This window comes from Sclerotinia sclerotiorum, genomic scaffold (assembly GCF_000146945.2).
Source record: "Sclerotinia sclerotiorum 1980 UF-70 scaffold_9 genomic scaffold, whole genome shotgun sequence".
Lineage (NCBI taxonomy): Eukaryota > Fungi > Ascomycota > Leotiomycetes > Helotiales > Sclerotiniaceae > Sclerotinia > Sclerotinia sclerotiorum.
Window position 1 is genome coordinate 702939 of NW_001820827.1, and position 12439 is coordinate 715377.

The window sequence follows — 12439 nt, forward strand, 5'->3', positions numbered from 1 at the left end:
TCAATTTGCCTCATTTGCCTCATCATTTCACTCTAGAACATCATGGCTATCCAATCAAAAGGACAGATCGCTTTGTGAATTTTGAATTTTGAATTTTGCATAGACTCCAGCCTAGATATCAACAGTCTTTTACGACAACAGCAACCATACCAAGCCTCAGATGAGACGACGAAGTTGCTAAGGAAAGTGAGTGATGACTTGCATTAATACCCACTATTAAAGGTCATAAATATCGCACTAGTAATTGTTGTACAAATCAACATTTATGAATGTCATAATTTATGAAACATGTAAAGTGAACAAGTACGTACTCCATGCAGCACAACATTACTAGGGGTATATCAACATTTATTACTGCCAGGTAAGAATATGGGGATGGGATCAATTACCAGTATCAGAAATAAAAATAGACATCGGACTTCCGGCCTCAATAAAAAAATCCATAGTCAGTATGTACTCTAATGAATTATCACAATGCATCCACCGGTACTTATTTCATTGCATACCTATCACCTACCTACCTACCTACCTACCTACCTACCTATAGATGCAAGGCAGAATTAATGGCACTTTGATGCCTACCACGTTCGAAACATTGTACTACAATATCGCACTCATCCATCGTTATATACCGAGTAGAGCAAATGATTACCTCTTGACCAAACTCGATGGACTCAACACACTCTGTAACAAAATAACAAAATATCCTTAAAAGATGGGATGAAAGGGGAAACTTCCTTTGACAAGGCTGGGAGAGTTACATACACCTACCTACCTAGGTCCCTATTGATCAAAGGGATAATGACGAGTCAAGTTGTTGATATAATGGTTTTGCTTTCAAACAATTCTGTATTCCCTTTATTGTTATTTTACTACCAATGAGAATGAATATAAAAAACTCTTTTTGTCATACTTAAATGGGTTAGATAGTATCCAGTAACTGATTGTGCACATCATCACCCATCATTGGCAGACAGGCCATCCCATTCCTCAAAACCGGGGAATTTGTCAAAGCACCCCCAAAAAAAGTTTATATCTTCATGAATATGAGATGGATTTTCTTCCTCTTGAAAAGTCACTTGCTCATCACTTTGTCATTCAAATCACTTATCTCTCAATCACTCAATCACTTGATGTGGTTATCGCGGCTAAGCATTTTGTGTTCACACGCTCCTTTTTTCCTCTTTTTTCCTACCGTATCTGAATTCCTCGGTCAACTCCTTACAAGCAAGTGATCTACAATGAGACACGTTCTCTTCTCCTTTCTATTGGTTAATGTGTGGGGCAGAATGAAAGGCGGTCAATGCCAAAATCCACGCTAAGCTATGGGTATCAATGCCAGCCAGCCTGGATATCATACCCCCGTTCACCATTCTCGAAACTCTATGCAGTCAGTCAATAAGTCAATGTAGCTTGAATAGACAGCCGTTGAACATTGACCATTAATCTACTCATCAAACCTTGAATCAACTTTGGAGGATCTTGTAAAGCTTCATTTTACTTCTTTTAATTATCTGCGTCATTTACGAGCCAGCACATTTCACTCAATGCGGTGACCATTTCTAATTCTAGCTTTACATTCCCTCGACGTTGCTCTACATCTGCCACATCAATCATGGCATCTTACAATGTGCCAGCGACAGCCCCTCGACCTGCGGTTTATGGGGGTCCTGTACCGATAGCTGACCCAGCAGCACCAGCTGGAACCTTTGCACCAGGAACTAAAATCCAAGTAGGATCTCATAAGGTGGTTATTCAGAAGTACTTCTCGGAAGGAGGTTTCGCTCATGTCTACCTTGTTAAAATGCAAAAGCCTATCGATGGGACAGATATTGCTGTATTGAAAAGAGTCGCCGTCCCTGATAAGGAACATTTGGCAAATATGAGAACCGAGGTAGAAACGATGAAGAAGTTAAAGGGACATCGCGCAATCGTTACTTACTACGATTCACATGCTTCACAACTGAAGGGGGGAGGATACGAGGTATTTTTACTTATGGAATTTTGTAATGGCGGTGGTTTAATCGATTTCATGAATACTCGACTTCAAAACAGGTTGACGGAACCAGAAATTCTCAAGATCTTCTCCGACGTGTCGGAAGGAGTAGCTTGCATGCACTACCTTAAACCTCCCCTTTTACATCGAGATCTGAAAGTTGAGAATGTCCTCATAACTTCTACTGGTCCCTCTCGAAGATTCAAGCTCTGCGACTTTGGTTCTACCGCACCTCCTCGCCCTGCTGCTACGACCGCTGCTGAATGCAGATTGATCGAAGATGATGTTCAAAAACATACCACATTACAGTATAGGAGTCCTGAAATGATTGATGTATACAGAAAGTTGCCAATAGATGAAAAGTCGGACATTTGGGCTTTGGGTGTGCTACTGTACAAGCTGTGCTATTATACCACCCCTTTCGAAGCTCAGGGACAACTTGCTATACTGAATGCAAGCTTCAAATTCCCCTCATATCCCATGTTTTCGGACCCCCTTAAAAACTTAATAGGTACTATGAATTGCCACGCTCTTACAGGAAGAGAAGGTGCTAACAAAGTTTAGCATCTATGTTGAAAGAGAAGCCAACATCTCGCCCGAATATATACCAGGTTTTACGGGAAGCATGTCTTATGCAGGGTATCGAGATCCCAATTAAGGATGTATGTTTTTATCCATACCCTCCCATCAATCAAAAGCTCACCATTTTAGATATACTCCGGAAGAACTCAGTCAGAATCGCGGCGACATCAGCAATTACCAACTACCGAATCTCCAGCATCACCTCCAATTGTGGGCGCCGTTTTCGCGCCGCCAACACAACATCAAACAATTATTCCCGATGTTGTCCCGATGCGAAGGGGAAGGCCCACGGCCAGTTCACAGCCACAGCCTACAAAACCTAGTCCGTCTCCTATGAGAGGCACAGCTAGTGATCCATTTGCTGCTTTGGATTCTAAAAATCCTGATCTTGTTGTGGACGAAATTTCCAATCGATTCCCAAGTTTAGATCAGTTCTCATTACTGCATGATGGAGGTAAATTCGACTTCGGATCACCCTCGCCTCCAAAGCCATCCCAGCCTGTTAGCAAACGAGTTACAGAAAGATTAGCTGATGATGCATTTGCGACGCCAGTCCAGCAAGCGTCATCAACTTCAACCAATAAGCCGTCTCGTGCTCAACAAATTCTAGCCAGCAATCCATTAGAGCTTCAGACATCAGAAGTACCAGCAACCTTAATATATCAACCCACACCTACTCACCCTGGTGTGAAATCATCCTCGTATGTATCCCAAGGTACAATGACGACACCAACCCCACCACCTTCAAGTACACGTGCGCCTACTTACACGGCTTCGCCACGTCTTCTTCCGTCAGACCATCATCGATCAGCTAGTCTACCACGAAATCAGGCTGTTACTCCATCTAGGACACCGACTCTAGAGCCACAGGAATTTTTACCCGGGCATCCTGGGTTACCTCGAGCTGCTTCATACAATACACAATCCAATCAAGCTAGGCATCCATCTTCATCTAGACCATCACTCGAAATGAGTAGACCTAGCAATGAAGCTCTCGAGAGTACTATCCCCCGAACAAAATCAAGCCTAAGTAGATCACGTCCATCTAGTCAATACTTGGAATCTAACATGGATTTTCTTCGAGAAAAGGAAGGCCGTCCCTCACTTGATTCAGAGCGACGTCCATCGCATTCTAGAGAATTTGCCGTTACAGATCCAAATGATGACGATTCTAGTTCGAATGTTGACTTTCTTAAATCAATGGAAGATCAGGAAAGGACGAAGAAAGATAGACGTCGTAGTAGTGGCTCAAAACAATCCAAACGTTCCAGTATGCCTTCTATTTCATTATCTGGCACCAAAAATTTATTGGCTGGCAAGTTTGGAGATGCTTTCAAAAGATTCGAAAATAACGCCAGTGCTCCACCTGGTCCAAGAACTCCAAGTCCTTTGCATGATCTCGACCGACGTGAATTGACACCAATAGCTGGGTCCGAGGCAACCGATGATAGAAGTGATGATGGAAAGATAGATGACGACATGACACCAGAGCAAAGACGAGAAGTTGAGCGAAGAAGGTTATCAATTGAAGAGAAACGTGTTGCTGATGCAGCAGCGGAATATCGGAAGCGAATTGCAGAACGCGGTGGTGCACCAGCCCCAAAGAGTATTGGTGGTGTGACCCGAGCTGCAAGTATCCAACACAAAGTCAAAAGTCTTCTAGATGAAAATAGTCAGCAACCTTCTTTAAAGAAAACAGCAGAAGGTTATGGAAGATACACAGATATACCAGGTCAGCCCAATCCATTACCAACTGGAAATCCATATGTCAAATCTTCAGTCCTCCGCAAACCGGTTCAACCTTCAATTCCTTCATCTGATCTCAGCTACAATAAACCTCGCCCTCAACAAATTCCTCCTCAATTACCAATTAGCAAGACAGGTCCAAAACCAAGTGCCCCTCCCAAACCTACGCACCTCAATACTATGAATACGGGAGGTGGTCTTGGTGCACAGAATTCCCCGCCTAAACCTTCATATTTAGCTAGTAGAGCGGCGCCAGCTGTTCAACCGAGACCCGATATGACGTCCCAGGAAAAGGAAGAATATATTGCGGATTTCAGCAAGAGGTTTCCGAGTTTAAGTAGTATTGAGATGGTTGAAAGGGAGATTGAGAGGGAGGGAATGCAAGGAGGTGATATGGGAGTGGGGATGGGAATGACTGGTAGGAGGGATGATAGACCTAGGCTCACCAAGGAGTTGTAGATATTGGGGATAGTTGATGAGATTGATGGGAGGTGTTAAGTGTTGTATCACCGAGCTGATGCTGATATGGATAAATAGATGGTTGGATTGATTTGATCAAAAGGTTGAAGTAAAAGAATGAATGAATAAATAGATACAATCTATTCGTACAAAACAGGAAAACGAAACAAACGGGAAGGTTAAGATAGATGGATGGAGATCTTTAGAAATAGATTACTCGGTTACTTAGATAGGTCTAGGTCTAGGTTCAGGTGTATTGTATATACATATCTATCTGGAAAGAAATATATATTGAATTCTTTTTGGGGTTTGAGGGGCTTCAACTTGTTTTTTTTTTGTTGTTTTTTTCTTCTTTTTTACTTGTCTAATTTCATTCTTGTTCTTATCTTCATTGTCCGTCTCAGCAGCCTGATGATATATAGATACATATATACAAGATCTTACAATCCCATCCTATCCTTTCCTTACTAGCAAAGCCTATATACCATCATCATTATTAAAAAATAAATCAATATTAAAATCTATACCCAACTAACTAACTAACTAATTAGCTAGCCAGATCCTCAAGATACCAACCCATCAATCCCTCGAAATCAGAAGTATTTTATAAGTATACATAGCTACCCAATCACAATATAATCTCCCAACTCCCAAGCACAACCCACTCGTCTTCTTGAAAAGTACTTGTTCCAGGTGCGAGGGCTACTTCGCCTTGGGTTAGGTTGTTTTTGGATGGGTGCGATGGGCTTGATGCGCTGGGATGGTGATGGTGATGGTGGTTGTTATCGGTGGTTTGGGAGATGTTAGGGGAGGTGGATGGGGAGGCAATTTTAGTGTACATGTGGGGTTCTTCGTTGAGGTCTTCGTCGGAAAATTCTGAATCGAATTCTGAGTCGAGTAAATGGAGGATGGTGGATAAATTTTCTTGTTCTTCCTTTGCGGTGTCGAGCGCTGGTGCTGAATCGGGATTTGGATTTGGATCTGAATTCTGTGTTGTAGGTGGAGTGACTTCTTTCTCATCTTGCGGCACATCTAGTTGCGGCTGTATGGAGAAACTAGACTGAGATAGACCGGAAATAGGAGATTCTATAGCTTCTATGACCTTTATCAATGTCAGAGCATCCTGTTCCTTTTTTCCTTGGATTTTCCACTCCTCAGCTTCATTTTCGCTTTCTTCATGTTTGAGCTCAGCTGATCTCTGGTAATTAAGTACCTCCTCCTCATCACCCAATTCCCTAAGTGCCTCTTCGGCAATCTCCTCTACCCTAGCCTCAACACGCGCAATTGCCCGTTTAATCTCTAGAGATCTCAATCTATTAACTATTTTCCCATTTTCCTTCTCCTTCTCCCTAATAATTTCTCCCCCAAACTCTAAATTTCTCATCTTACTAACAATTTCCCCGTGCTTGCCAGCTGTAGCTGTAGCTGTAGCTTCTTCTCGACGACGCTTTCGTGCAATGGCTTTGCAATCCATACAGCCGCGTTCTTTCTCATATATATACTGATACTGATACTGATACTGATATTGATACTGAGATGGCGCTTCTTGTTGCGCCATTTTTCCTTCAGGATGGGTGGAGTTTATAATTATATTTTCGCATGGTTTTTGTTGGGCTCGAGGGAGAAGTGCTTCCCAGCAGGGTGTGCGGTGGAGGAGGTGGGGTGTGGAGAGGTAGGGGTGGTGGGGGCAGGGGTATTCTGTGGGGGGGGGTTGGGGGGGGGGGGTTGGTTAGTATGTTTTTTTTGCTGCAGCTGGGGAGTTTGAAGGGGGTAGGATGATATCTTGGGAGTGGATGGGAAGGATTAAGGGGGGAATGATGAAGATGAGGATGAAAGAGCTTGAGATTATGTATACTAACCTTGCACAATGAACATACATCTACCACTTTTCTCTCGTAGTTTCGTAGTCGAGATGGGAGATTGTGTATGTGCTGGTGTGATTCCGCGTTGACTAGCGAATATTTCTGGAAATGTAAATTTTGGAAATGAAGACATTTTTTCTTTTGTTGAATATCTTTTGTTTCATTTTGAGTATTGAGTTTGAAATTAAAAACTTCAAGTTAAGTAAAAGTAAAGTGTTGTGATTAGGGGATGGAGGAAATGTAATTAAGTCTTAGATATGGTATTGTGATGATATTGTAGAGAAGGTATCATGGCTCGGAATATGAAGAAATAACTTCTAATTATTATGTTTGAAAAAAGGATTTCTTTTATATATATTTCTAAATAACAAAGTCTTATAGAGACAGTAGTAAAAACCACTGGTTAATAATAATACGCATACTTAATTACAAACATGGTATCACTCTATGATTTGGCATTGATTGCGGAGTTTTTACTACAGTACATATGTATTGTGAATATAATCTCTATTCACTTTGATGACTTGGTACGGAATAGGGAATAATAATCTGCTGAAGCTCGTGTATATATCGGTATATATCATAGAGTTTATGATCTAAATTTGAGAGAGCAAATAGGACGGATAGAAGAAATTTAGATTTCGATTTTGGGAGGAATTTGAAAGAGACTTTGTTTGTAGGCTAGGTGTTAATGTCGATGTGTTTGTTTGTGTTTATGGTATTGGATGAATCATATAATATACAATTAGGATCAGTGACAAGTTTTCTAAAGTTGGTTCATTAGTTAGATAATTGTTGTCTAGGAGGCAAAATGAAAGCTTTGTAAGACTTATATTCATGCTTGCTATAAATAAATACAAAATGGCTGAGCTTTCATTTTGAGAGGATAGAAACACTATAAAGTAAAGGCGTATATAGCGTATGGTCTCGTAACTCGTTTCTCGGAGGATATAAAACCATTTCTCTAGTTGAATACACGAAGCTCTTCTATTAATTCCCTTAGCTAGCGAAATTATTGTAATTAATATCAATACCACTAATGATCCATTCAAGAAATTTGTATCTCTATCATTGCTTAGTATCGCAATCATGAATGTCAGTTCGAAAGCGTACTATTCCGAGCAAATCAAAAATGTTCTGAGGAGGTTTCGCTTACTGAAAAATGAACGTTTTTGTTCCGGATTGCAAAGCATAGGTCGCGAAGTTGATATGGAAGAACCGTTTCAGGGGTTTATATATTGATTTTGGTACGATGTTGCGAGATTTCAACATTAATATCTCTATGAGAGGTTTGGACTCTTGAGAAAGGTACGTCCGGGGCTTCACTTAATGACTATTGCAGGGGGATTTTTACATTTTCCCGTAATTCCTCCCCTTTAGTCTGATATAGAATATCCAATAGACTTATCGCATAGTCCGTATAGTCTATCAAATCGAATACATCATGAATTTAGTACCAATAATGATTTTTCCTTAGAAATTACAGAAACATCCCTTACCTCGAAAGTTATTTTGTGAATGATAATGCGCTCGATATACATGCTCTAATTTAACTAACAAGTTCTAATATATATTTTCTCATCTTTTCCTTCCAATTTAAGCTAACTTTTCTCAGCAGTCGATACAGGAAATAGGAGTCAATATAATCCACAAGGCAAAAGCTCAGTCTACATCTAATATTACTGTATGGAATGCAGACCATTTACAATTTCTTCAACTTTCCCCATAAATTCTTCCATCGCTTCTTCACCTGGCTAACCACACACCTAACGTTAGAAATTTCGCATTTCTTTCTATTACTTTCTAGTCCTTCTTCAATTACAATAGACGCATGCCTATATCCTCCAATAGTTGATCTTCGTGTCGGAAAGGCTCTTTGGTTCTCAAACTTCGTTATTTCTTGGCTCCTTTGACTGCGATTTATAGATTGGCAATCAGTTTCTACATCCGGAATACTTCGGTTTTCATTCAGTAGAAACTCGGCTGCTGCTGTTAACATTCCCCCATCTTCTATATTTCCTGTTCGCTTGGCTGTATTGCTGTGCATAGTGTTATCCATACTTTGCCTCAAGTCCATCATTTTCTTCTTATCATCTTCCACATTCCTTCCAATCTCACCCTCCACTTCAATCTCCATCTCAATCTCTCTCTCAGTTTCACAATTCTTCTCCTTCAAGAACCTCCCAAACCGACAATCTTCACAAATATCCCCATCATTCCTCAAAAATTCATACCGACACCCCTCACTCGAACACATACCCCCATAACGAGCAATACATATAGATGTATGAATAATATTGGTAGGATGAGTAAAAGGCTGTACGAAATGTGAACAAGCACAAATAGTGAGGAGGTAGATACATTTTTTGCGGTGAATGACGAGGTGTGGGGTTGAGTGTGAGTTTGGTGATGTTTGAAGGGGTGGGGATGAAGATCGAGGTGGGAAGGAAAATGTATGCGGGGGATGGAGTGACATTTTCTGGGTGTTGATTTGATTTTCGGTTTGTATATAAGCTGTGCAAAAATGGAGGGTTTGTGTGTATGAGGGAGAAATTTTCTTTGGTAGAGACTGGAGTTGTAGAGATAGACAGTGAAAATTTATAGAGGAAGACGTGGGGGCTGGAAATAGGACAGATGAGAAGATAGTGTGATTCAGTGATAAAAGTCGTATATACAAGAAGACTTCTATGAATGAGTGAATGGATTTCAAGACAGAACTTTCAATCTGTCTGTAAATATCCAACACTGACAATTTGGCACATGATAGGATTTGTAGGTACAAAAAGATCCAAAAATCTTGTTTCTCGGGTAAAAGAATAGGAGTTTAGATGATCTGTGAATGGACGCTGTCACGATAGATAGTATTAAGATAAGCGGGAAACGGGTGTCAAAATCAACAACAATAGAAACTAAATGTGAATAACCTCCTGCAATACCACAGAAAAGAACATCCACCGCAAAACCTATCAATAAATTACCTTTTGGATTGACTAAAGCTACATTCTAAAATCCACTGGTATCGTAATTTTACACCAGAACCCATAACCCCTTCTTTCGTTCGCTTAGCACCCCAAACCGCCGCTTGGATTAGGATTACAGAAGCGGCAAAAGGCAAAACTCTCGTCTGACGGTCAGAGAATGATGCTCCTAGAATTAAAACTGTTGTCTAAGCGTGTATAGATTGGGATTAAGAAAGCTTTTCGCTGGCTCATGATTGTTCGTGGTTGAAGGAGGAGGGGTCTGATTTTCCGTGAGTCATGCGGGATGCTTGGAGTAAAACGATTGCTTCGTTGTGTTTGGGGGCTATAGCTTGAAAAAGCTGCAGTTGGCATAAGATTAGGGTTTGGGTTTGGTAAATATTGTAGTGGACTTTACTTCTCGTCATTTTTAAGTGTTAAAGTGAGTTCTAAAGCTATAAATAACATAGTTAATCTATAAATATAGAAGACTATTGAGAGGTTAGAGAATGCCCGTAACTTTTTTTGCACACTTCTTGGACATCTTAGCCAAATAACATAACCCTCCGAACCACAACTATAGATTTTTAACTCATTTTTAAGCCCATTACTCAATATAAGTTCCTCAAACGGTCCAGCATACTAAGTACCAGCAAGACGGCCCGACAACTGAAGTAGAAAGATGGCGTGAAGGTATGAAAATATCACTACTGTAGGAAACTTCGCAAGCCTGATAAAATACTGTGCAGAACCTTATATGGAAGAGATCTGCAAAATCTGCAATTCATAAACCCTTTCTGCAGGATCTTGCACAGCCTATGAAGCAATTTTGTTGTAGAATGAACGGCACCATGCGAAACCAAGGGAAATTACTCTGATCGCTGCCATTGATCAGCTCTCTGCAGAATGCTTCACCCTGTCAAGCACGTTTATGGCGCTGCGCATACTCTACATGAATCTTGAAATGCGATTGAAGGCACTTGCCGCAACACTGCAGGAATCCAAACACCCGGAGTATATAATAGGTAATTATTTTATATTTTAAAAATTATACTCAGTCCCTAGATCCGAACTAGCATTCCAAGATAGTCTAGTCTGGTCCAAAAAAACAGGAAAGTCGATGATGTCATCTGAAATAATCGCTTGCCTTAACCACACTCTACCTACTTAGCTCAGGCTCAATAAATAAAGCCCGGGTTTTGAAGAAACAGTAAATCACCTGTATATTCTTCCGCGCAATGATGACTAACGATCTGAAGTTCCGACACATTGATGATTCCACATTCATACACTTCTTGATTTCATGATAAGATAGATGGTTGCTATCGCAAAGGAACATATATTCCCTTCAAACGGGTGTATTACTAGCAACTCTGAAATATTGCTTTGCGATACCTTTATTTGTGCAAAGCTGCTAGTTGACCTTATATCTTACGAAGAGGGGATAGGGTGTCTGTAGATTCTTTTCTGGATGAGAATAGAGATCGAGGAATCTGAGAATCAAATGGAACGAAAGATATTCCGAGTTAAATGGGCAGATATGAAAGAAAACTAGGAACTAAACAGGGATGACGAGAGAGGACGACTATAGCGGTAGCAGAACAGATCAAGCTGTTCACCATATGCAAAATCCAACGTGCTGTTCTAAAAAGAGATGAGATACATAAAACTAGATTCCCAGTGTTTCGGACATTATGCAAAAACAATACATCATTGGTGAATGCATGAAACGTGAGTTCGAACTTTAGACGAGGCATTTCCCTAGCAAAAGCGATGGAGTTGTCAACTATGAAACAACAAGGGACAACAGGAAGCTCTTCTTTCAATCTCAAACAAAATAGCATTGGCTATTTACATTGTAAAGACATCAAGAGAATAAGAGCTGGATATGAGTTTAGATAGCATTAGATATCTATATCTTCAAGCGGGATGACGAGTACACCAGATACAGAATTTTAGACCTTCAGAGGGTAGCTCAGGTGTAATGTTAATGCAAAAAATAAGTACTTATTTGAAGATTTGGGTGATTTTCTATAAACATCCATTCTTCAGAAAGCTAATAAAGCATCAGTCTCAAAGAAACACTGCCAGAAACACATCACATCTTCACTCTATAGAACCACGTTGCGCGAATGCCTGTCAATGAAACCTCTCTTCAAGTAAAAGTGCAATTTCGAATCCCTAAACAAGCCGCTTTCTCGAAATAAACCTTAGCAGTGATTGCCAATGAAGAGTCGTCCTAAAATCAGATTTTTGGAAGACTGTGATTGACCATCACTGGCCTGCTTTTGGGATCGCTTTCAAGATCAGATAGGTATTCCCTATGATAGAAATTAGACCAGTGATCTGCACCGTGCTGGCACAAGATGATACGTTATATCAATTTAGGAATGATGAATCTTACTGCTACTCTGGTAACGCTGCAAGCTGTTGCTGGCTACGCTACATACACACATATATTGCCATTATTCTATCAACAATCAAAGGTAGCCTGCTGAGCATCTTCAAACAAATACACAATCTCCATGAATGCAGTCTGGATGTATAGTTAACTTATCAACAATTCAAAAATGGTAAGTCTTACATTTATTAAAGATTTGATATATTATATTGGAGGTTATTTCGCAGTACTGATGCATGATACAAACTATCAATACTCAGAAGTATAAAGCCTGAAAACCAGAAAAAGCTCAGGGACGCTAGCATCACCCACGCTAAAAATACACACTAAAAACTAACGAAGCGCGTCATCCCGCAGCCAATTCGTCGCGACAACCAAATCGCAAAAAAGTAAAGTAAACAATCGCTCATTGGAAGAACCATCACCGTCGCAACAA

The 12439-nt window shown here is 40.4% G+C and overlaps 3 protein-coding genes across 3 annotated transcripts; 1 reads left to right on the top strand and 2 right to left on the bottom strand.

Moving 5' to 3' along the window:
- Positions 1–1615: 1615 nt before the first annotated feature.
- On the top strand, positions 1616–4783 carry SS1G_07203 (hypothetical protein; the record flags this gene model as incomplete). Its single annotated transcript, XM_001591707.1, has 4 exons — positions 1616–2378; positions 2561–2658; positions 2888–3279; positions 3628–4783. 4 exons carry the CDS (start codon positions 1616–1618, stop codon positions 4781–4783), a joined length of 2409 nt encoding a protein of 802 aa, XP_001591757.1.
- A 514-nt stretch (positions 4784–5297) lies between these two features.
- On the bottom strand, positions 5298–6341 carry SS1G_07204 (predicted protein; the record flags this gene model as incomplete). Its single annotated transcript, XM_001591708.1, has 2 exons — positions 5298–5304; positions 5449–6341. 2 exons carry the CDS (start codon positions 6339–6341, stop codon positions 5298–5300), a joined length of 900 nt encoding a protein of 299 aa, XP_001591758.1.
- A 2006-nt stretch (positions 6342–8347) lies between these two features.
- SS1G_07205 (predicted protein) lies at positions 8348–8782 on the bottom strand (the record flags this gene model as incomplete). The annotated part of the gene is made up of 1 exon (XM_001591709.1): positions 8348–8782. The coding sequence occupies one exon, from the start codon at positions 8780–8782 to the stop codon at positions 8348–8350; it is 435 nt and encodes a 144-aa protein (XP_001591759.1).
- Between the last annotated feature and the right edge of the window lie 3657 nt (positions 8783–12439).